General features: G+C 35.1%; 1 protein-coding gene across 10 annotated transcripts in view; it reads right to left on the reverse strand.

The window, feature by feature from the left end:
- Positions 1–26,666, reverse strand: part of EHBP1 (EH domain binding protein 1) — a 299,763-nt gene that overhangs the window by 179,945 nt on the left and 93,152 nt on the right. For all 10 annotated transcript variants that reach the window (XM_074332041.2, XM_074332040.2, XM_019717739.3 and 7 more), the window contains exons 6-7: positions 15,098–15,279; positions 12,474–12,613 (exon numbers count right to left, since the gene is read on the reverse strand). In XM_074332041.2, the coding sequence (XP_074188142.1) occupies positions 12,474–12,613; positions 15,098–15,279 (322 nt within the window). The remainder of the gene's footprint in view (positions 1–12,473; positions 12,614–15,097; positions 15,280–26,666) is intronic.

Consider the following 26,666-nt stretch of genomic DNA (forward strand, 5'->3'; position numbering starts at 1 on the left):
GCTTTACATATGTTATCAGAGTTAATTCTCATAAATATCCTGAGGTATTATTATTAATATCCACATTTTATCATGTATGTTAGTATCATTTATTCACACTGTATTCCCAGATGTGCAATTACTAGGTTAAAACATTTTTAAATAATACTCAAAGATTTGCAGTTCTCTTTACACATTTTAATTGTTTTATATTCTTAGATATAATCTCAATGAAAGTAGAAATCAAATCACTTATTTAAACATATTATATATAATGAGCACTGTAGGCAATGCTGAGGAAATACTAGACTTGGTCCTTACCTTTAAAATATTAATATTGTTCTACAGTTTTATGTACAATGTGGGAATTTATTTAAATACTATCAAAATGATTCTATCACATGAATAAATTATTTACATTGTAATTTTTTCTGAATTACAAACTAATTTAGAGTATTTGCTCCCTCTCATCATCCTTTTGGTGATATCTAAAACCACTGATGACCATTTCCTCATTAACTAACCCAAAGTAATTACTTCTTTTCATTTACTTCACAGATGAGAAGTTGTCCTTCCTATCCTAGTTTTCCCTACTTATTCATAGCTTAAATAAATCCTTACTTAACTCCTATAACTTCTGCCTCTAAAACCTTCATTCATATTAATAGAGTGAAAAGGTAATTTTAATTATCTATTCCAATGTTCCCTTTATTTGGTATGCAAATAAAAATGAATCCAAATCATAAAAGCAACCAGCAATTGCTTTTATCCTCCATTTATCTATCTAATAAACATTTATCAAGTACCTATTCTATACCTGTGATGGTACCTGCCCTCATGGCTTTATACTTCTGTGGGACAGGTAGACAAGTAAAGCAATGTACAGTGTATGATAAGTATTATATAAGTTATGATTGAAATATACATCATAGACTATAAAACTGGCAGAGGGGCTTTGAGGTCAGGAAGGCCTCCTGGATTTACTCAAATCTGAGCTAAAACCAGACAAATAGACATTATTATTATTATTATTATTATTATTATTAAAATAAGAGGGAAAATAGAGGGCATTCAAATGAGAACATGACATATCTGAGGAACTGCAAGTTGTTTGGGGTTTAAGGTGCCAGGGATGGGAATGGAATGAGATGAGGCTGGCGAATGTTCTAACATGAAGGTTCTTGTAAGAAAACTAAAGAATGGGAACTTTGACATCTGTGGGAATCCACTGAAATATCAAAAGTATATTTTAGACACATCATTCCAGGAGCAATGGTGGCAGCATAGGAAAAAAACAGCACAGTAAGCAAAAAGATAAGTAGTTCATCATCACCACTCCATGAGGAGAGGCACACAAAAAAATATTTATTAATTAAAGAATAAATGAAGAAAGATTTGATGGTTAATTTTGAGACCAGGGTATGGCGAAAGGAATCTAGGATAAGTGCCAGGTTTTTGTCTTGGGTGATGTGTGCATAGTAGTTCTAGCATAGTGACAGGGGCTACTCAGATTGGGCAAACCAAGCAACAGGTGCCTGCGAAACTTCTCATGGAAATAATTCAATTGTCAGTTGCATATGTGGGTGTGGACCCTAAAATACATAATTTTATTATGTATTTCTCCACTTAAAAAGTACTTTTCTGTTTCTTCCAAACTTCCTACAGTCAATGTATTTTACATATATTATCAAGAAAAAAGTTAAAAAATTAAAAGATTTACAAAAAAATTTATTCCCATAATTTTTTTTTTTTTTTTAAAGTGGTAAGCTTTCCCAGTAATATTCTACCCTGACCAAAAAAAAATTCCCTGGGTCAATATATTTATGTAATACTTTATTACTTAAAGCCTTGTTTCACCAAAACTGTACACATTTGGAAAATACTAACAATGCTATGTAATAGCACAAATTTTTACCCTAGTGCTACCCAAATTGAGCAATAAATCCATCGTAACAGTGTGTCAGTCTGGATTTGCTTCACATTGGTGAGAATAGTAAGGAAAACTAAATTAGGGGCAGGCAATCGAAGCAAAGGGTCAAAGTTATTTGAGACTCTTCTTTACTGTTAGAAAGGCAAAAGAAGATAGAAATTGACCACCAGAGATTATCACACTGAATAAAAAAAGGGGGATGAGGGCGGTGGCACGAAGAGTGGGTGGCTTCTTCCTTTTAAGAAAGTCTGTAGTTGAGTTAAAAGAAGAAAAAAAAACTGCCTAGAACTGTAACATAACATACCTGCAAATGTTGCAGGATCCTCCTTCTTCTCTCCAAAGTATAGCAAGATTCAATACAGGTCTATTTCATATTAAGATAGTAGCATTTCAACTTTCAGGCAGAAATCAAGGTCCAAAAGATGTCATTTTTCTCACAGGCTTGAGCCCATAAATACTTGATTTATGGATATAAGCAATGGGTTTAATAATGTAATTTTCAATCCTATAGTGGATAGTAATGGGGAAGGGAGGGCTACTTTAGGCAGAAAAGCAGACATCAAGTAGTGTGTCTCTCTGGATCTTCAACTCCTCCTTCTGAATTAATTAATAAGCCTTAATGACATATGAATATGATTAAGTTGATCCCACATTTTAAAAAGTCTCTCAACCATTAGCCCCTTCTAGTTTAGCCAGTCTCTCTTAAAAAGAAAACATCTTAAAAATTTAGTCGTCTATAATTTCTCACCTACCATTTATTTTTCACTTCACTGCAATCTGCTTTTATCCCCCCTTTTATCCATCCCCCTTACCGAAATTGCTCTCACTAAGGTCACCACTGTATATTCTAATTGGCAAATACACTAGATGTCTTTTAACTCTTATCATATTTGACTTCTGTATGATAATCATAATTAACCATTCTCTCCTTAAAATTCTTTCTGCCCCTTCCAGGACACTAGTACCTCCTGGTTCTCCTCCTATCACTTTGATAGTTCTGTCTTGGTCTCCTTCAATGATTATTCTTCCCTCTACCTCTTAAATACAGAGGGTGCCAAAAAAAATGTATACACATTTTAAGAAAGGAAAAGTGTACTAAAATTGTAATATTCAATATATACGAATAACAAAAGATGAATACAAGTCACATTTGACTTCTGCAATTACAAGAGGTGCTCAAAGTGGTTACCATCAGCGTCCAGACACTTCTGATTACAGGGAATTACTGCGTGAGCAACGTTGACCAAAGTGTCCACTTGTATACATTTTATTGGCACCCCCAGTATAATTACTTCATAGGACCCCATCGTTGTTCCCATTCTTTCTTTCCCCCTAAAACTGCTCTTCCTGGAAGAATTAATCTACTCTCTTGGCTTAAACGAACACATAAATACAGATAATTCTCAGGCTTGAATGTCCAACTGTCTAGTGGAATTTCCACCTTAATGACCCTAGACATTCCCCTTACACACTTAACATACAAACAATGGAATTAAATAGTTGTGTCAATGTCATGCTCACCTTTTATCTCTAACACCTACGTTAGCAGTATTTAGCATAGTCAGTACTTAATGTATGTTCTAAATGAATTAATTAAAGTAATAATACTTGGTATTATGTTTATAAAGACAGAAAGGCACACAACATACCTTATTTTTAAATTATAGAAATAGCATTTTTAAAATCTATGTGTCCATGTATATGTCTATGTATCTATGCATGTGTATATACATATGTATATACATATACAAATATATACACACATGCATAGTTACATGTTTATATACATATATAAACCACCACCTCAAAATTTGGTGGCTTAATAACAAATTATCATCTCTAACAGTTCTGTGGGCTGACTGGACTCAGTGGGTGGGTGGTTCACTGCAGTTAGACGGTGGCTGGGACTAAAGTCATCGGAAAGCTTGAACTGGGCTAGACATCCAAACTGGCTTCTTCACTTGTATATTTGGTGTTTCAGCTGAGAAGGCTGGAACAACTTGGGGCTGGCCAAGCATCTCTCTCTCTCTCTCTCTCTCTCTCTCTCTCTCTCTCTCTCCCTCCCTCCCTCCCTCCCTCCCTCCCTCTCTCTTTCTCTCTCTCCCCCCCCCCCCAAGTGGCCTGCCCATATGGGTAGTTTGGAGTTCCTCTCAGCATAGCAATCTCAGGGTCTCAGGGTAGTTGGACTTTTTACATGGCAGCTAGCTTCCTCTAGAGTATGCATTTCAATACACCCAGGTAGAAACTATAAGGCATTTTATGACTTAGCTTTAGACTACAAAGTGTTGTTTCCACTGCATTCTACTTGTTGAAAGTGATTTTTAGGGCCACCCAGATGAAAGGGAGGGGACTACCAAAGGGCATGAATATTGGGAGGCATGGTTCACTGGAGGACAATCTTTGGAGACTAGCTACCACGCATTAGATCAATAAATCAGAAAGTTGAACTCATTCTTTTTCTTACTAACCTATTAACTATAAAATTTATGTTAACTTCCAGTATTTTACTTATGCACATATGTGAAAGGCACAGATCTTAAATTGTACAATTCAATTAACTTTGACAAATGTATACACCCATGTGACATGTCCTCGGCATCACCCCCACAAGTTCTTTCATGCCTCTTTTCAGTAAATCCTCAAACCCACAGGCTATCACTATTCTAATGTTTTTCACATAGGATTAGTTTTGCCTCTTCCAATCATCACATAAATGGAGTCATACAGTACAAGGTATGATCAAACCATATGGTTAATGTTTAAATTTTAAAAAACTTACTATTAGGTTGGTGCAAAAGTAATTGCGGTTCAAAAGGTTCAAAATAATTGCAAAATCTTCAATTACTTTTCCACCAATCTAATACAGTAAAAGACACATTTGCCATTAATCCCTCTCAAAATACTCCCTCTCACTTCGAACACACTTATCCCATTTTTCTTGCCAATTTCTGAAGCAGTTCTGGAAGTCCTCTTTCATGAGTGTCTTTAGTTGTGCTATTGTTGCTGCCTCGATATCCTGAATCATTTTGACCTTGGTAGAAGAGCCAGAAATCGCATGGTGCCAGATCTGGTGAATAAGGTAGATGAGGATATACCGTAATGTTTTTATTTGACAGAAATTGTTGTATACCAGAAGTGATGTGTGACATGGAACATACCATGATGGAGGATGAAACAGCTTGCCCTATGCATGTTAAAGCATTGTTCATGATCAATGATTTACAGCACAGTTTAAAACACATCTACTCTCAACCATAGCTCACACCTAACTGACTGCACCAGACAAGTTGAAACTTGTCACACACTGTTACTAAGGTTTGACACACCGCTTCCTGTGCTGAAGATCCTTGCCTTTCCGTTGGATGGCAATCGGCAGCAGCATTCACTGTATTTTGTGATCACAAAGGAAAGGCTCCATGTCACACATCACTTCTGGCATGGCAATTTCTGTCCAATGAAAACATTACGGTGTGTCCTCATCCACCTTATTCACCAGATCTGGCACCATGTGTCCTCTAGCTCCTCCCCAAAGTCAAAACAACTATGAAAGGTAAACGTTTGGAATCAATGCAGGACATTGAGGCAGCCATGACAGCGCAACTAAAGAACTCACGAAAGAGGACTTCCAGAACTGCTTCAGAAAGTGGCAAGAATGATGGGATGCGTGTGTTCGAAGCGAGGGGGAGTATTTTGAGGGGGATTAATGGCAATGTGTCTTTTAGTATAATCAATTTTTTTTTAAACATTCACTATATTTTTTTATCACACCTCGTCATATATACTCTCTTAGGTAAGTCCTCTTTCATTCAGCATAATGGTTTTGAGATACATCCATGTTGTTGAACATATCAATAGTTCATTTTTATTGCTGAATAGTATTCCATTCATGAATACAGTTTAGCCACTCTCCTGTTGATATATACCTAAGCTGTTCCCAGTTTTATGAATAATAACATTATAAACATTTTTGTACAAGTCTTTTTGTGGACATATGATTTCTTTTTTTTTTGATAAATATCAAGGAGTGGAATTGCTGGATCAGAGGGTAGGAAAATGTTTAAGTTATAAAAAACTCCCCAAGTAAAACTCTACTAACAATGGATAAGCGTTCCAGTTGTTAATTTTGATGAAACTTAATTTATCAAATTTTGCTTTCTGGTTATTACTTCCTGTATCTTGTGTAATGTGAGAACCCTTTGCCTACTCTCAGGTCACATACTCTTTTTTCATTTTTTCAATTTTAGCTTTTATATTTAGGATTATAATCTACCTTGAGTTAATGTATGTGTATGCTGAAAGGTAGGAATCGAGGCTCATTTTTTCCTTATGGCCATCTGGGTGTTTCAGCATCATATGTTGAAAAGAGTTTTCTTTCTTCACTGAATTATGCTACACCTTTATTAAAAATTAATTAACCAAGTAAGTTTGGGTTTTTCAGGACCCTCTGTTTTGTTCCATTGCTCTGTCATATGCCAATACACACTATTGTGATTATTATAGCTTTACAGTAAATCCTGATGTAAGATACTATTACTTTAATATAACAATTCTGTTCTTTTTCAAGCTTGTTTCAGTTATTCAGGTCCTTCACAATTCCAAATACATTTTAGAATCAGCTTTTCAATTTCTATTTTTTAAAAAAGCCAGGTAGGATTATGAATGGCATTGTGTTGAATCTATAGACTGATTTGGGGGAGAAGTGACATCTTAACAATATGGAGTCTTCTAATCTCTGAACAAACATTTTCTCTCCATTTATTAAGATCTTTAATTACCTTCAGTAACGTACTATAGTTTTCAGTGTAGAGCTTTTTCCACATCTTTTGTTAAATTTATTTCTAAGTAGTCTATGCTATTTTTAGCCTCTATTATAAATGGAATTATGCTAATTTCATTTTCCAAATGTAGCTGCTCATATATAAAATACAGATGTTTCTATATTGATCTTGTGTCCTGTGTCCTTGATGCCCTAGTAAAAACCAGAAGCAAAACTCTGACCAGACTCCCAAGTTTATTTTAAGGAACCTTCTAATCAAAGGAGGGAGACCTACTTATCCCCATTCACAGCCTTGGCAAGTATGACATTTAATCTCAGAGGGCTGAGTAACACCATAATCAACTCTCGCTCCTCAAATATGAACTGTTATCTCCTCTACTACCACCTGTACTGTAAAATTATGTTCCTTGGAGGTAGCCAATATGTCACTCTCTCTTCCTCTTCCAAAATTAACTTTACCAGCTATAGGAAAAGGATTAACAAACACCAGGCAACATTGCTTATGGTAAAAATGAATCCTGACTTATAAATTGCATCTAAATGAGAGGGCTGTGAGTGGACTATATACTTGATGGGAGACCATAGCTCGAGATTCTCTGATTGTTGAGACTCTTATAACTGGGCTTGTCCCTTACAGGAAATTATATCTACCAAACTTTTACAAAAGATAACAGCTCTTCTGCAGCATAAAGATTCTAAAGTAATCCCTGCTATCAACTATGTGGATCTTGTCCCCTTGTATCTAAGTGGTAATTTGGGGGTAGAAGTCAAAGAATAGCACCTGGATACTATAAGGACTCCAGTGAAAGACGAATGCTCTCCTGACATGCTGGTTCCTGGCCAATGTCCTTCTAAGTGAATCTAATGCTAAGTTTGGCCTATTCAGGTCATGTGAGTCTGAATGTCTGGTTAACCCTAAGAAGAATTCTTTGCAATCTTTGCAACAACTGTACGTATACCAAGGGCCATTCAGGTGTCTAATAATGTCTGGTTTCCCAATAATGTTTTGCTATAAACTGCTTCAGTTAAATCTGATTTTCTGAGCTGTATTCAATAAGACTTTATCATTTATGCAGGAGTCTTTCTTTTTTCCTTCCTGCTGGTATGTATTCAAAAATACAACATGAATACCAAAGACGGTCATATTACCAAATAAATATTGGTTCAAGCACTGGACTGTGAGGTTGCCATATAAATGGAGGAACTGATTATTTTGAAACCATATATAATTTCAAATACCGGCTGCAGTAAACACTTTTCATTAAATGGCTTTGTTTCTCCAACTTTAAGGTCTATCACTCCCATTACATTTCAATGATTTTTCCAACTGCAATTCAAAATTCCCCTCCACATTCACTGGTGCTGCACCTCTGTAGAATGCATCTATACATGTAGCATCAATAAATAAAAGGTTCCTGCCTATGAGCCACTCCCAAAATATGTTTCCCGTGAGCAGTGAATTCTGTCTCAGACAGAAAAGGGTAGGGATTTTTTATCAGTCCAAGCATAGACACCATTAATTTACTTTTATCTTCTAGAAAGACTGTAATTTCAGAAGATATATTTTGTTAATTACTATTGATTTACAGCAATATTCTATAAGAAAGCACTGACTAAATGAATAGCCTCTAGGTATCAATTTAAGATATGCACAAAACAATTTTAACAGATTGTTCCTTCAAGAAGTTTGCAGCTTAGTTTGGGAATAATATACCCATATAATTTTATAGAATAATGTTATTACATTTTATTCATTTATATTACAATACACAGATATAATATAGGCAAAATTTTAAATGATTCATCTATGAAATTCATGTCAACAATTTCAAAGCTGCAAGGAAGAGTGAACATAAGCTGTGCTTAAGTTATTGCCACTTTAGCTGGTAAAGAAAAATACCCACCATACTTTATTCATACCATGCTTATAAAATATTCATTTTACTTACTCTTAAACTACTATTTTAACATTACTGCTATTAAATTTTAATATATTTTATTATCTTAAAACTACTTTACCCAAACATTTTTAGAGTGGTAGTGCTGCTGCTAAAAAATTCCTGAAAGTTAATAACTTTGGAATGGAATTTACATGTGCTAAAAAAATGCAACTAAGGAAGCCAAACAACTGCCATAACATGCTGTGCTATTAATTTAAGTGACTGTACTCTGCATATGTAATAGAAAATGCTAAGAAAAAAATCCATCAAAGCAAAAATATGTTATAACGATTGTAGATTTATTGACTTAGACATGTATCTAATCATTACCCGTGGTCCCCACCTACCTCTGCTCCCTCAGCACACATATTTTACATTCATTACTTTTGGAAAACTAGTCTTGAATTATTTACAGTTTGAATTACGTGTCTCCTCCAGATCATATTCCTTCCATAAAATGGGACCACCTACCCTATATAAGGTAGTACATGATTAATTGTCAAAATGAATTCAATAAGATAATAAGCCAGAATGATCAATATGGGCTGCAATAGGAGAGAGAAGCTCTATTCATTCATGGCCTTTCAGTTAACATACACTAAATTCTCAATATGTTCCAGATAATGTGCTAGAAGCTAGGGATGAAAAAATGATTAGAACATACATAGTCTCTATCTCTACTGTGAAGGAATTTCATAAAATGGGGAAAATACATGCATACATACATATATACATACACATATATACATACATATATATGTATATGTATACATATATAATATGTATATTATATATAAATAGTATGTATATAAATAATAGTAGCATTCTAAAGAAACTTGGGATCATCACAAGTTGCATTAAAACAATTTCTTCAATTAGGGTAGAAGTATTTTAGGCTATCTAAAAGAAAGTTACTCTCTGGCAGAAATTTTAGAAAATAAGGTATATGTGTGTGTCTTTAAGCAGTAACAGTTGCTATAGTATGAATATTTGTGTATCCTCAAAATTTATATGTTGAAATCCTAATTCCTAATGTGACAGATTAGGAGATGGGGCCCTTAGGAGATGATTAGACCATGAGTGGAACCCTCATGAATGGGATTAATATCCTTATAGAAAAGGTCCAAAAGAGCTCCCTTGCCCCCTTGCCCCCTTGCCCCTTCCACCACATGAGGAATACAATGAGAAGCCTATGACCCAGCGCGGCCTCACCTGGTCATGCTGGCGCCCTGATCCCAGACTTCCAGCCTCCAGAACTGAGAGAAATAAATTTCTGTTGTTTATCAGCTACCCAATCTATTATATTTTGTTATACCAGCCCAAGAGAATGGTTTAGCTATAAAATCTAATTATTATTGAATGCCTTCATTAAATCTGTATTTTACTAAAAAATAACGTCCTTTCTTTTCCTTTCAATACTAGCACAGAACTTGTGACATGTTATTACCTTTTTTCCCATTGCAGTGATCAAAACAGTACAACATTGCTCAAAACAGCTATGAAAATGTACTTTTTTTTTTTCCTACTTATGGTACTAGTGTCTAATTGAGATTTAGTTTTAACTAAAAGCCATCTACAAAGAAGAAACTGTATCCTCTAACTAAAAGATCAAATTAAATCCCACTGGAATATAAAAACTCATGCTGTAAGAAAATGCCTGCATTTGTAAATGGTATAGTAGTAGCATAAAGAATGGAGTGGTCAATTTAAGAGGGAGTAGGCATGAAAGGCTTCTCAGAGTAGGTGGCAACAGAATTAAAATTTGAAGGACAGGTAGAAGGTCATTCGTAGGGGAAGAACACTGACTTACCTTCTTGAAGTACTTCAGCTAGCCAAATAAAACTAAAAACTCAAGGACAGGAAGAACATGGCATTTAAAAAAGTATTGTATAATTGTTGCTGACATCATTATAAACGTAATGCAAATGTCAGCATTTATTATTGGAAAAAACAAAACAAAATGTAATTGAAATAAAAATAATAGCCAAGAGGGGTTAGAAGGAGGGGTTCAAATAAAGAGAGAATCATACAGAATCTCTCATATCTTACATGAGGTGAGTCAACACCATTATGTTTTATTTTTAATGTTAGTAGAGAAATACAGGTTTATTCATTGATCCATCTGGCTTATTTTAGAGGATGCTATTCTAAAATGAAAATAGTATGTTTAACTTTCAAATTACTCTATTAAAAAATACTTAAAGAACATTGGAAAATGGCAAAATGTAAGGTGTGGGTGTAAAAGAAAAAAAAGAAAATTTCCAAAATAAAATGTAAATAAAGTAATGTAAGTGAAATTAAGTATGTCAGTTATCAAGAAATATAACTATTAAAGGGCAAAGACTATAAGGTTGATCAACCAAATATTAATCATAAGTAAAGTGCTTAATACAGATAGGTCAAAAATAAAGTGATAAATACACCAAGAAAATAAAATAAAATAAAGCATGGGTTACAAATATCCACATCAGGCAAAATTTCAAGGCAAGAGGCATTAAGTGGGGCAAAGTGATCAAATTACAATCCACAATGAAGCTATAAGAGAATAAAATCTTATGAACTAAATAATTTAACATTGAAGTTCTCTGTTTTTTATAAACTATACAAAAAGAACAAGAATCTAAATAAATAATATAAATTTGAAGTTTAGTCTAATAGCTATATGCTGAATCTAACAAACAGAATATACATGTAAAAAAGATATTTATGGAAAATTTACAAAAATAGATCATATATATCCAGACTACAAAACACACACACACACACACACACACACACACACACACACACACACACAAAACCCTCAAGCATATTTTTTTTAAAAAATTGAAATCTGACAGGCTTCAGAATCTTATATGGTTGAAATTAAACTAGAAGTAAATAAACAGAACCTACAATAAAACTCTCCTAAATACCCTTGGGTTAAATAAGAAATCAAAATGGCAAATATAAATTAGAAAATAATAGTTTATAAAATTCACACAGGACAAAACATCTATCTTTACACACAAGTTTGATCAATCCTCTATAACAGATTTCTTGAAGTAGAGTGGAGGTGAAGGTCACTGAAGTTGAGCAAGTCAGGGAAGTTTTTGGCTAGGGAGTTAAATGGGTCATTCAAATAATCAATTGAAATCCCCATATGTTAGTAAGAGTTGAAGTAGAGTCAAGAGACGCATGCCAAAGTGCCCAAGAAATTTGGAAAACCAGTAAGAGGTAAATAGATGATAGAAGTCAAGGAATATCAATCCATATTTAGAGCAATAAGCTGAAAGGAATATATATTTTTTGTGCTTGATTTTCACTTTGATAATAAAAGTATAACATCAATTTCTTAAGTATAGCCAGATTGTCAATAATTATTTATTGACCAATTACTACAAAGAGGTTCTACCACTACACATTTTAGTATTATGATCAAACCAGCCATAAGGAATAATTGCATGGGAGCTTTTATATATAAGATAAAATGTCCATGAGCTAGGAGAAGGTAGCGAATTAACGCTTCTCATTTCACCCTTAAGGCAGATCTTTCCTTATAGAGGATTCATTCATACGTTGACAAAATATGCATGAACAAACTTAGGCTACTTTATACTATAATCAGTAGTTCCAGTAAAGTTTTATGTTTTCTTGATTAACCTTGGACTTGATCTTAAGTTGCTAAAATCTGTTATTGCACATTAGATAACAAACTTTTCAGAGGGCTAAATAGCATATTACATTAGAAAGGCTTAAGGAAGAAAAAATACCTTGTTAGTGGAATTGTTTTTTCCTGGAAACAAGAATGAGTTTTTCAACTTTAGAAAAACAGAAAATCTTTTAAGTTAATGCTAATAAAACCAACCTGTGATTTTTGCTGCCTTTTCCTCTTGGTTCACTCGGTTCTCATCATCTTCTTCATTATCTTCTTCAAAGTCATCTAAATTGCCAATGTCAGCCTGCTTCATACTCATCAAACTAGCCAAACTTTGCATGTCTTCATCCCTACATCGATGATTTACAACACAGTTCATTAAATTACATTGCTTGAAAAAGGATTGCTTCTTAAAAAAAAATATTAATATAGTCCTTCTTTCTATATGTTGTCTTTTTAAACACTTCTACAATACTACTGACAAATCTAAATACTCATATTTCTTAATTTTTAAATGTTATGTTTAATTAATAAAAAGCAAACAGGATTAAAAACTAACTGGTCGGGAGTTACTATAACTTTGCTGCAGACCTATGGAAGACTAAAATTTTCTTCATTGGATTAAAGTATGGTTTCTTAATCATGAAGTCCAGAAACAAAATTTTGTTTCTTAAAACTGAAACGGTTTGCAAATCAGGTGAGATCTAGAGTTTAAAATATTCAAACTTTTATAAGGAATTGGAACAGAAATTCTTAATCTGAAGTCCATGAATCCTTTTGGTTTTTGTGGATAACAGGATAAGAAGTATTATAATAGAAGAAGCATCTTAAAATAAATAAATAGCCTTTTTAAGAATTACAAGATGAAAAATGGCCTGGGTTGATTATAAGTTAAATGCCATATATTTGATAAAATGTAAAGATGTTTTTATCTTGAAGTATTTTAAATATAAATTAATAAAGTTTACATTAAATACTCTAAACATCAAATAATTAAAGTTTTCTTGATCTATCATTTACACTTTAAATTTCAAACAAACTACAGTGAATGAAACCTATTTCTAACATGTTATTTGCAAACTAAATTTCAATCTGGTATACTACCCCAAAACACAGAAAGTCAAGTTAAAACACTGTTTTTCATGTTCTTAGCACAATAAAAAACAAAACAAAACACTGCTTCTTTTGTAAAGTAAAGCTTGTTAATGTTCACTTATCTTTTAAACATGGTATGACTTTGCAGACTAAACTGGTTTTGAAATTTTTTGCATTTTATCTCATATAAGCTTAGAGTTAAAATCATTTCCTCTTTTTAAAATAAGTTAGTGACACAAAGTCTACATGAACAAAAAAAGTTGTGTTACCATATATGAATACCTTACAAATTGCTCACCTGTCAATGGGGGATAATTTCAAGATATAACATTATTCTTAAAACGTTAACTTGCTTAATTTTACCTCTTTAATTTCCTCATATTTTAACCCTGAAAATTTTTCTTGAGAAAAGGTAAAAAGGCAAGGAACAAGGAGGTAGAAAGAAAGTTTGAGGTGTTCTGAGAGAATTCTTCACTCAAATTGAAATATTTGGTTTGACTGAATTTCCTCTCCCTCATATTCCTGTGAATGGTTCTTACTGCTTCTACCCCGTGGAAAAGAGTCCACCTTCAAAGGATCTTCTCTGATTTTGTTTTCTCTCTTCTTCCTCTGTTTCCTTTCTTTTCTTTTTGGCTTGAACTTCAGGGTAAGGTCTTTATTTTTAATTTCTCAATATTTAAGTCTACAACTTAAGGTCCTGAGATGAAAGACTAATTACTTCCATTCTGCACGGTCTCCTATCACACTCACTTAGAAGCCAACTTTCCAGAGAAGAGGCTTACTGTTACGGTATCTTCCAAATCATTGCTGCCCTGTAGATGAGTGCCAAACATCTCGTTTTGACTGACGCACAGAATCCACTCTAATCAGTCAAGTACACATGGCCAATTATAGTAAGCACATTCCATTAGGTCAAATACATTCAGAACTGTGACTCAAATTGGATTGAAATGTTCATAGCTGCCTTCTTCCCCTCACCATAGCATAGAATTTGCATTTCTCCTCTCTTTGAATCTTCCACTCCACATAGGTACTAACGCTTTCACTATATATATACTCAAAACATGCACTTACCCTTGACTTGACTGTATGCTACAACCAGGGTCAATGTTAGCTTTCCTTTTTCACCTGTTCTAGGTATGTCCACATCTCATTTTATCCCGTTATAATTGTACTCTTTTAGGAGACCAGAACTAGGTGTAGAAATTATCTTTCTGCAATGCCTATTCAGTGATTTATGAAAAGGGTAGTGATTATAACAAAGTGTATCTAACTGTACTTTGCTATACAATTTTTGGAAGGCTGAACCAAAGAACATGAATTGGCAAAAGTTCTTTTAGTTCTTTCATCCCTCTTATCCTAAACTTTTCATTTTGGGTTCCTCTAATGCCTCAGCTGCATCAAGCAGCTCTAACAAATTGAATCGTCTGTATTTCAGAGTACAACCACTTTACACTGAAGACACTGAAACGTAAAACAAACCTGTATGATATCTTATAACATACAATTTTAAATTTCAAATTTGCTGTGATCACTTTTATAGAGTTCATTCTCTAGAGTCAAAGAGGTTATAAATAACAAGGAGTTCATTTAATTCAGCCTCTGTAAAAAGACTGGCAAGAATGATTGGTATGTGGTAGGATGTTCTCAACCGCTGCCAGTCTACTGAGTCACAAACTATTTACCTACAGTGTTTTAAAACACACTCTGAAGCAACTTATTTTACCAAAGAAACTTACGTGGCTTTTCCTTCCCGAAGGAAAATGCAAGATAATGAAAACTGGAGAGTGGCAGACACAACTTTTTTAGACAATGGCTTGAATTTTAACTTGACATCAGTCTGAGTTGGCATAGGGCTTGCATACTGTTTCATGTTGATGCTGCTAGTAGCAAGAGCTTTTCTTCGACCAGAAGGGGATTCCTGGAAGATAAAAAATTATTATGTAATTTGATGTTCTTTATAGCCAAATATTTTAAAATACTATTTTAATAAGATGATTAAATAACAATTGAGACTTCCTTCTCCAATGAATTCCTGTAACACATAATGAAAAGAAATTGTGATGAGGTTATATCACACCTTTTATATAATTAGGTAAGGCAGATATAAAATTGGCGAGAGCTGGCCCAGGCAGAAATGGGGAAGACTTGAACAACCCTACATAACTCAGGAAAGGAAAAGCAAGGAATGCAAACTAGGACAGAAAGTCTCCAGGGTTCCTGGAGAAAGTATATGGCTAGGTACCAAAGCTCTGAATAATCATTTTCCTTCCTTTGATTATATTTAATGTAACCTATTTATATTATAATGCAAATATTGTATTAAGTTACATTAAACCTTTCTGACTACCAACAACTTTTTATAGAACTCCTCCAGCCTTGGGGGCATTCTACCTCGTTTTTCCCTGAAGTATTTGAATTCTATCTATCTTATAATTTGAGCCTTATTTCTTCCCAGGGCCACTTCTGATTATTCCAGTCTATAGTTTTCTTTCTTCCCTAAGATCACATATATCAAGGAAGAAACAGTTGGTTTCTCAGATCCTATGGCAGACACTGCTAACCAACCCCAGCAGATCTCAAAATTCTTCTCCACACAGCCATTGCCAATTCATCAGAAATGGAACACAAAATGAATCCTATCTGCTATCGAAGACGTTTAACATTCCATTAATAAGCTACTTGGTTTCAAAATTATCCTTTACAGAATAATAGACTAGAAGAAGAATAAAAGGACAGCAAACTAATGATTGGGCATTACCTATGTATAAGATACGGTGTCAATTCTGGAGAGATATAATGATGAAAAAGACACAATCCCTGACTATGTGTTCTAACGGCAAGGGGAAATTTTAGATGTAGGGTAATTTATAAATAATGTAAATCAGAGGTCATATACCATCATTAATATAAACCAGAAGGCATATACCAGCATTCCTTAAGGTTTACTGGTCTGAGAGTCCAGACCTAAAACAAGGCCTAACTTCCAAGCTACACGACCTCGAGTAAGTCAGTAAACTTGAGCCTCAGTAACCTTTTCTATAAAATAAGCCTAAACAAATCCATTCAAGCTCTACAATAGTTTTCTATAAAATTACTTGGTTTTCCAACCAAGGCAGGAGAAACTACCATTAACCTTTGAATTATTGTTTAATAAATCTTTATTTGTCCTATGATTGACAAACTTGTCTAAAGTTAGGACATACTAACTTAATCAAAAAAACACTAAAACAGCCTTTTAAAAAATTTTGACATTTCTACCAGCAGAACAAGTAAAAATATGTAGGCACCCCTAAAGAAAGAATATCTTGTTTTAAAATGTAGTTTTATCTGTCAGGTTATGCACAGCAATATTATATGCAATTATTAGTGCGTGTAGATACCTTATGAATGAATTTCAAAAATGCATCAAGCACTTGAGAAGGATTTAAGCCCTCTCAGAAGAAATACTTAAGAATATGCAAATACCCACAATTGAATCAAGTTGAACAGATGTGACTATCCCAAACAATACAAGTGTTCTTTCCCTGGTCGCTGTCAATCAAAGAATAAGATTAAGGTCCAAGGTTCTCACAATGTGCAAAATGAAAACTACATCAGGAAGTATCAATTTATTACACCGATATGAACAGTAATCTCATATTATACCTTTAGAATAGCTAACAACTTCTACATATAATATAGGACTTAAAGCCTCTGTTTTGAAAGCATGACAAAGTGCCACATATTATTTTCAGACTTTGTTAAATAAATCTGTTTTACTAAGTATGACATTGATCCCTTAATAGTAATTATTTAATTTTATAACCAAATAATCAAACTATAAAAAATTAAAAAAATATGGAATGAGCATAATTTTGAAAGCCCAGTTTAAGGATGAGTCCTGCAAAATCTAGAGTTCTGATGAACATTTTGTCAATTTTATTTTTCAGATAAAAAAATTAAAAAGGTTTTCTGCTTAACTAAGGGAATTTTTAAGTATTTGGTAAACTGGTGTCTCTGAAACAACAGGAAATAAAGCCACTAAATTCTAAACACAATTAGCTATACTACTTAATTAAAAGCAGTACCTTGCTCAGCAATAATGAAAACAGCCCTTTATAAGGTCTGGGCAGGTGAGCAGAACAGAGAGCTCTTTTGAGTCTACAATATCCATAGCTAATATTAACACAGAATCTCACTAATATCTGTGTCCTTGGGAAAAGGGGTCTGAATGATGTTTTTACTAGCCCTTCACCCAGCTAAAGACACTGTTTTCCTCCTTAAAATTAGCTATTTCATAAAAGTATACCTGAAAAAGAATAGTAATGAGAAAAATATGAGGATCTTTCACAACTCTAACCCCAGCGCCATGATTCTTCACTTTTTATAACCATTGAGTCTAAATCTTTACCCACCCAAGTTGGATGTCATTGCTATCAACAGTTCTAAAAAGAAGAATGAAATAACTGATTGCATTGCTATATGAGCATATCATTTGTGTCCTATAGTCCTCTTTAAATGGGTAACGGTCAGCCAGGTAATGGGGATGGGAAGTACTTAATATTTTTAGAAATACAGGGCCTATCTCTAGTTTTACTAATTTAGGATCTCTAGGGGTGGGATATAGCATCTAAGCTCCCTAGTTTTATTTTTGTTGTGTAATAAACACCGAAGTTTAAGAACTTCTGCTTTAGGGATTTTGAAGTAATTCCCCAAATACTGCCATTTGTATATCTTCTTGGATGAGGTAGCTCTTAAGGATTTTTGTCCCATTTTTTAAATCAATTTGTTTTCTTGCCGTTGAGCTTTAAGAGTTCTTTGTATATTCAGGAATTATCAGATGTATCTTTTATAAATTTCTTCTCATTCTCTTAAAATTGTTTTTTGCACAGCAGTTTTTAATTTTAATGAAATCCAGCTTATCCACTATTTCTATTATGGATCATGCCTTTGGTGGTGTAGCTAAAAAGGCATGACCACACCAAAGGTCATCTAGGTTTTCTCCTGTGTTGTCTTCTAGGAGATTTATAGTTTTGCATTTTACATTTAGGGCTATTATTCATTTTAATTTTTGTCAAGAGTGTAAGGTATATTTCTCGATTCATTTTTTTTGAGGATGTCCAGTTGGTCCAGCACCATTTATTGAAGAAATTATCTTTGACCAATTGTATTGCCTTTGCTCCTTTGTCAAAGGTAAGTTGCCTATATTTATTGGGGTCTATTGCTGGGCTCTCTATTCTGTTCCATTGATCTCATTGTCCTTTCATAAATACCATACTGTATTGGACTGTAGCTTTAAGTTAGTTTGATGTCAGGTGGTATCAGTCGTCCAACCATTGTTCTTCTTTTTTGTTTTTAACAGGACTTTATTGGGGAACAGTGTGTACTTCCAGGACTTTCTTTTTTCCCAAGTCAAGTTGTTACCCTTTCAATCTTAGTTGTGGAGGGCACAGCTCAGCTCCAGGTCCAGGTGCCATGTTCAATCTTAGTTGCAGGGGGCGGAGCCCACCATCCCTTGTGGGACTCGAGGAGTTGAACCGTCAACCTTGTGGTTGAGAGCCCACTGGCCCATGTGGGAATCGAACCGTCAGCCTTCGGAGTTAGGAGCACGGAGCTCCAACCGCCTGAGCCACCAGGCCGGACCCTAACCATTGTTCTTATTCTTCAGTATTGTGTTGGTTATTCTGGGTCTTTTGCCTTTCCATATAAACTTTAGAATCAATTTGTCAATATCCATTAAATCACTTGCTGAGATTTTTGTTGGGATCGCATGGAATCTATAGATCAAGTTGGGATGAACTGACATCCTGACAATATTGAATCTTCATAGCCATGAACATGGAATATCTCTCCATTTAGTTCTTTGACTTCATTATCAGAGTTTTATAGTATTCCTCATACAGATCTTATACATAGTTTGTTAGATTTATACCTAAGTATTTTCATTTTTGGGTGTGCTAATATAAATGGAATTGTGTTTTTAATTTCAAATTCCACTTGCTCATTGATGGTGTATAGGAAAGCAATTGACTTCTCTATGGAAACCTTGTATCCTGCAAACCTGCCTTATAATAATTTATTAATTCCAGAAGTTTCACATTAATTCTTTTGAATTTTCTACATAAATGATCACGTATTCTGTAAACAAAGGCAATTTTTCATGCATTCCTTCCCAATCTGTATACTTTTCATCTCCTTTTCTTGTCTTTATTACATCAGCAAGGACTTTTAGTACAATGCTGAAAAGGAGTAGTGAGGACGGACCTCCTCGTCTGGTACCTGATCTTAGTGGGAAAGTTTTGAATTTCTCACCATTAAGTAGGATGTTAACTATGGGGGTTTTGCAGATATTCTTATCAAGTTGAGGCACTTCCCCTGTATTCCTAACTGGATGAGAGGTTTGTTGGGTTTTTTTGTTTTATCATTAATGGGTGTTGGATTTTGTCAAATGCTTTATCTGCATCTATTGATATAATCATGTGATTTTTTTTTTTTTTTTCAGTCTGTTCATGTGATGTTATTATACTGATCTTCAAATACTGAACCAGCCTTGCATCCCTGGGATAAATCCCATTTTATTTTAGTATGTAATTCTTTTCATATTTTTTGGATTCAATTTGCTAATCTGTTGAGAAGTTTTGCATCTATATTATGAGAGGTATTGGTCTGTAGTTTCCTTATAATGTTGTTGTTTGGTTTTCATATAGGTTAATGCTGGCTTCATAGAATGAATTAGGAAGTATTCCCTCTGCTTCTATCCTCTGAAAGAGATTGTAGAGAACTGGTATAATTTCTTCTTTAAATGTTTGGTAGAATTTATCTGTGAACCCATTTGGGCCTATTGCTTTCTGTATACTCTCTCTACAAAATATTTTTTTATTTATTTTTTATTGGGGAAGGGGAACAGAACTTCATTGGGGAACAGTGTGTACTTCCAGGACTTCTTTTTCCAAGTCAAGTTGTTGTCCTTTCAGTCTTAGTTGTGGAGGGCGCAGCTCAGCTCAGCTCAAGGTGCCGTTGCTAGTTGCAGGGGGCGCAGCCCACCATCCCTTGCGGGAGTCGAAACAGGCAACCTTGTTGTTGAGAGGATGCGCTCCAACCAACTGAGCCATCCAGGAGCTCAGCGGCAGCTCAGCTTGAGGTGACATGTTCAATCTTAGCTGCAGGGAGTGTTGCCCACCATCCCTTGTGGGACTCGAGGAATCGAACTGGCAACCTTGTGGTTGAGAGCTGGCACTCCAACCAACAACTGAGCCATCCAGGAGGTAGCTCAGCTCAAGGTGCCGTGTTCAATCTTAGTTGTGGGGCGGGGGGGGGGGGGGGTAGCCCACCATCCCTTGTGGGACTCGAGGAATTGAACTGGCCCATGTGGGAATCAAACCGGCAGCCTTCGGAGTTAGGAGCCTGGAGCTCTAACCGCCTGAGCCACCAGGCAAGCCCTACAAAATACTTTAATGAGAAAAGTGTTACTGTTTTACAAATCTCTTTAACGTCTTTATGTCTCTCTAAAATCTCTTTAATGTCTGGTTTAACAGACAGCTGGATTATCATATCTACTCCCATATTCAATCTCTGTGATATGTTGTTTTGGATGAAGTATATGAAGAAAATCCAGCTTCATATAAATATGCAGCTGGAAAAGATAAAAGTATTTTAATGATCTTTTCAGGTAATTTTGGGTCTTCTTTGATAATATACCAAAAGTCCACAAGTGGTAGTTTCTTAAAGGTTAAGAGTAATGTGGAATCTGAAATCGTATCAATAAACTTTTCAAATACTGTTAAACTCCATTGCTTATCATGCATGTTGAATGAATTTTTTACTAATGTACGTACAATCTTGTAACATCACATACTTTAGTTTTTGGAAAATACTGATTCTTCGAATTATACAGATATTCTAAATGTTGTCACATTTCATTGTACAATACCAAAATAACCACATTTGTTTATATCACTACCTATTCCATCAGAAAACTCCTGCTTAATAAATCTTTATTATATTTCGATGTATAAACCATACTCACATTTTCAAGTATTGTTGTCTATTGCTTATATATAACTTCATTTTGCAGTTAGCAATGTGAAAATTTAGGTATCACAGGTTGGAAAGAAATGTATCATAAACTTTCCCATTAAAATTAACAGAAATAAAAATAAAAAAAAGGTCCCTATTCACCCAGGCCCCTTCTGCAGCCCACCTAGAGTCAGAAACTAGGATGGGCCCTGACTTGGCTGGGCTTTGCCAGAATGAGCTATGATCACTTCCAGTGCTGTACCCTTGGGGCAGCTGGGTTCTTCCTGGGGTCAGGGCAGGACAGAACTGGTGAGGCAGAGGGCTGAAGGAGATGGTGGAGGGTGCTGTGAACACCTCCCCAGAGAGGAGGCAGGAAGGATGACAGACAAGGCCATTAGAAGGGCAGCCGCTCGCAGCCCTACTCACACACTGTTTATCCCTGCAGAACAAGATCCTTCTGCAGTCTAACGCACTGCCTTCTCCAGGTATTCCTCAAAGCACTGGGTAAAGGCATGCTTAAGGTAGTGAGTACATGTTTTTCAAAATTCTAATTTTCTCTTAAAAGTTTTAATTTTATCATTAGCAACAAATAATTTCAGTCACTTACTTTTAAGTAGTAGGCTTACTTTCTTTAGTTTCAAGAAAATGTTTGTCAAATAAATACCGAAGTGTGAATAACCAGTTTTCTTGTTATTTTTTTTAAATTAAAGTTTATTGGGGTGACAACTGTTAGTAGTAAAGTTACATCAGTTTCACTGTTACTCATTTCTTTAAGTAAAAATGGTGCTGGGGGGAGGGAAGTGATTACAAGTGAAATAATCACGAGTGTTTTTTCTTGAATAATTTTGTTCTTTGCAACGCTTTGTAAGTGCTTTATGCATACTTCCCATTTTGGCACAGAGAATATTAGAAAGACTAATGCTCAGGGGTCGAAATTTAATGAAATTAAAATTTGTATTACGACATCAAGAACATAGTTAGACGAACCCCATGTGAGGGCTAGCTCCTGGTTATAAATTTTCAAGGGTGAGAATCGCTTTTACCCATTAATGCTGAGACTAGAAGAGGCGATTTTCCTCATTGCCTTCTTTTGTGCAGTGAGTTTATTTCTTCTTCATCCTTATGCTGATAGTACAGCTCTGGGATGCCTGCTTTGTGCAACAAAGGGATCTTATTAGACCTTCCATCTTGGGGAAATGGGAGATGCTAGACTTTTTCTGCATCTCCACGCAGCAGTAACAGCAGTAAATCACAGTTCAGTAGATAGCCTCAGTGGGAATGCTATGATGAATGCTTATCTTCTAGACTTCCTGCTTTCAATTTTTAAAAAAAACTTCTTTGGATTCTTTCTATCTGTGTCATTTCAGGAGTGATTTATAAAGATCATTTGGTCATATTTTACCCAAGCTTTTAGCTCTTTTCCAATTGGAGAGTTACTCATGCTATCGAGTCTTTTTTTCTTTTCTTTTTTTTAACTTTTTTTTATTAGTTTCAGGTGCACAAAGCAATGTAATAGTTAGACATTTATCATTTATATCCCTCACACAGTGACAACCCTCCTCCTCCCATCCACTACCCCTCTGAAATCACACACAGCGATTACATTTCCACTGTCTCTATTCCTAAAACTGTACTCTGCTTCTTGTAAATATATATATATACATATATATATATATATATATACACACATATATATATATATAAAAACTTGTAGTTGACATTCATTATTGTTCAGCTTCAGCTTCAGGTGTACAGTGCAGTGATTAGGCATCTACATCATCCCCGAGGTGGTCTCCCTAATGAGACAAGTATCTATCAGATACCCTACAAAATCTTTATAACATTATTGATTACATTCCCCAAATTGACTTTTGTGTCCCCATGGCAATCTTGTGGTTACCGACTATACTTTCTAATCCCCTCACCTTCCCCCTTATCCCCACCCCTCCTCCCATCTAGCAACCCTGTTTTCCCTCTAGGTCTCTGCGACTGTTTCTGATTAGTTCATTCATTTATTATTTTTTTTAGATTCCACAGACAAGTGAGATCACACAGTATTTGTCTTTCTCTGTCAGACTTATTTCACTTAACATAATGTTCTCTAGGTCCATCCATATTGTTGCAAATGGTAAGATTTCATTCTTCTTTATGGCTGAGTAATACTCCACTGTATAAATGTACCACAGTTTCTTAATCCAGTCGTCTACTGATGGGCATTTCTGTTGTTTCCATGTCTTGGCTATTGTGTATAGTGCTGCAATAAACATATGGGTGCATAAATCATTTTGAATTAGAGTTTTGGATTTCTCCAGATAGATACCTAGGAGTGGAATTGCTGGGTCATAAGGTAGTTCCATTTTCAGATTTTTTTTTTTTTTATTATTGGGGAAGGGGAACAGGAATTTTCCAAGTCAATTTGTTGTCCTTTCAACCTTAGTTGTGGAGGGCGCAGCTCAGTTCCAGGTTCAGTTGCTGTTGCTAGTTGCAGGGGGCGCAGCCCACCATCACTTGCAGGACTCGAGGAATTGAACCAGCAACCTGTGGTTGAGAGCCCACTGGCCCATGTGGGAATCGAACTGGCAGACTTCGGAGTTAGGAGCACAGGAGCTCCAACCGCCTGAGCCACCGGGCCGGCCCCCCATTTTCAGATCTTTGAGATACCTCCCTACTGTTTTCCATAGTGGCTGCACCAATCTTCAATCCCACCAACAGTGCACAAGGGTTCCCTTTTATCCACAGCCTCGCCAGCACTTGTTGTTTGTTGATTTATTGATGATAGCCATTCTGACTGGGGTGAGGTGATATCTCATTGTGGTTTTTATTTGCATTTCTCTGATGGTTAGTGAGATTGAGCATTTTTTCATATGTCTATTTGCCATCTGTATGTCCTTCTTAGAAAAATGTCTCTTCATGTCCTCTGCCCATTTTTTAATTGGGTTGTTTTTTGGAGTTGAGTGAGTTTTTTTAATAAATTTTGGATATTAACCCCTTATTGGATATATCATTGGCAAATATCTTCTCCCATTCAGTAAGATCCCTTTTTGTTTTATTGATGGTTTCTCCTTTGCTATGAAAAAGCTTTTTAGCTTGATGTAATCCCACATGTTTATTTTTTCTCTTACTTCCCTTGCCTGAGGGGATGTATCAGTAAAAATCTTACTCCAGGTAATGTCTGTAAAGTTTCTTCCTATATTTTCTTCTAGGAATTCTATGGTTTCAGATCTTACATTTAAGTCTTTAATCCATTTTAAATTCATGCTATCTAGTCTTGCCAGAAGCGGAATTCTTCATTTGAATTTTACAAGAACATAACTAAGAATTTTGAAAAGAAATGGCCATGACAACAAAGTTCACTTGTCTCACACTGACTCACTTGTCTTCAATTTAGTAATTCTTAGTGACTTATTAGGACTGTTTGAGAATTTATTTTATTGGAATTTTCTAGGTGTGAACCTGTGATGAACAATACATCTATACCATTCTCTTGTTTTATCTGTTTTGATGTTATGTCTCAACATCACCGTAAGCAAGTAGTCAGTACCTAATGATAAATCAGTGCTTGCCATACATTCCCTTCTTGAGTCTCACAGTCTAATGCCTGACTCTGTTCATTCTTGTCCATTAGAACTCTAAATTCTGATTCTGTACAACTAAATCAGGGCACCAAGAAATGAAGTGATAGGCAGATAGAATTCTGAACAGCATTGGAAAGACATGTGACCAGACTAGTGCTTAAAATTCTTCATTATTAGATCTTGCCCTCTGTCTTATGACTATGTGGATTATTTCGCAGTAAAGAACTAACATATCCAAGTATTTGTGAAAATACCCATTTTCTCTACTGACTCAAGAACCAAAATGGTCAAATGAGGTAACATAGAGTTAGAAGGGATCTTAGAAGTTTCTTAATCCTACCTGTGACCCCAATGCACAAACAGCATCCCTAACAGCATCCCTAACAGCCCATTATCATATTTGTTTCCTGGTACTTTTCATTCAAAGTCAACCTAAAAACTCCCAAGAATTTGTTATTTCTAAAACAAAATAACTTGGTGCAATACAATGTCAATGCCAGCAATTTTGTTTTATTTATTCTAAAACACTTATTGAGAGCCTATTATGTGTCTGCCAGTCTCTCATTTAACTCTGTGATAACAGTTTAAACTTTATTTTCAAAAGATAAAAAAGTCAATCTAGAAGTCAAACCATCCTAACTAAAATTGTGATGCTGGTCCTTTGAGCTATCACAAGCACCACATTTCTCGGGTCATGCTGAAAAGATCTTTGCTTCATCAGCAGACCAAAATGAAATACTACAGAATTTAATTTGGAGTCCATGGAGCAATTAAATGCTGAAGCAGACATGCCACAGGGAGCTCTCTCAACCACACAGACTTAATTAGAAACCATATCAGCTAAAATAACCAACTTAGATGATCGGATGGAAGAGTTCGGTAGCACAAATGCAAATTACAAGAATCAGTATTAAAAATCTGTTTAGGTATGTACTCAAAAAGGTTTATAAGACTATATTGATTTTAGAATACAATCTAACATCCCCCTTAAAAAATCCAAATAAAAATACCCTCAATCTTCTCAAATAGAGGGAAATTCTAGCTATATACAAAAATACAAGTTAACGTATTCATGACAAAGGTCTAAATGAGTTGTACGTTGTACAAGTTAAAAAAATGTATTATTAAAGTGCCCCCCAAGTCATGTGTACTACAAAGGTACTAAAGGGCAGTTATTATCACCCCTTTTCCTCTGTTTCTAAAGAAAGCCACTATAAGTATACTCATACTATCACATGTAGTTTTCTAACCTTAAACAGGAACTATACTACCAGAATTTTTAATTAGCTTCCAGTAGGTGTTCTAAAGGAAATAGGACCATCTGTTAAAGACATAGTACCTGAGCTTTATGTCATTCAAGGCCAGAACTTGAATGTGTGTGCTGATAATGACTCCCAAATCTTCGTAACTAGACAGACCTATTCCTGACTTCCAGATCAAAGCACTCAAAAGTTCCCACTGTTTACCTGAACCCTGATCACAAACTCAACATAGCCAAACTGAACTCATTTCCTTAAACTGCTTTTCCCTTAGTTCTCATCTCAGTGAATTGTGCCACCATCTATCACGCCTCCCAATCCCACGACTCACCAAACCAAGTTGACTCTAATTGCTAAATCTCTCCAGGATTTGGACCACATCTTTCTATCTTCAATGCCATTTTTCCTAAATTCAAGTATTATCATCTGTGAACAGACCACTGCTGTAGCTTCTGGACTTGTTGCCCTTTCTCTAA

Source organism: Rhinolophus sinicus, chromosome 2 (assembly GCF_057876585.1).
Source record: "Rhinolophus sinicus isolate RSI-liver-muscle chromosome 2, RSI-T2T, whole genome shotgun sequence".
Classification (NCBI taxonomy): Eukaryota; Metazoa; Chordata; class Mammalia; order Chiroptera; family Rhinolophidae; genus Rhinolophus; species Rhinolophus sinicus.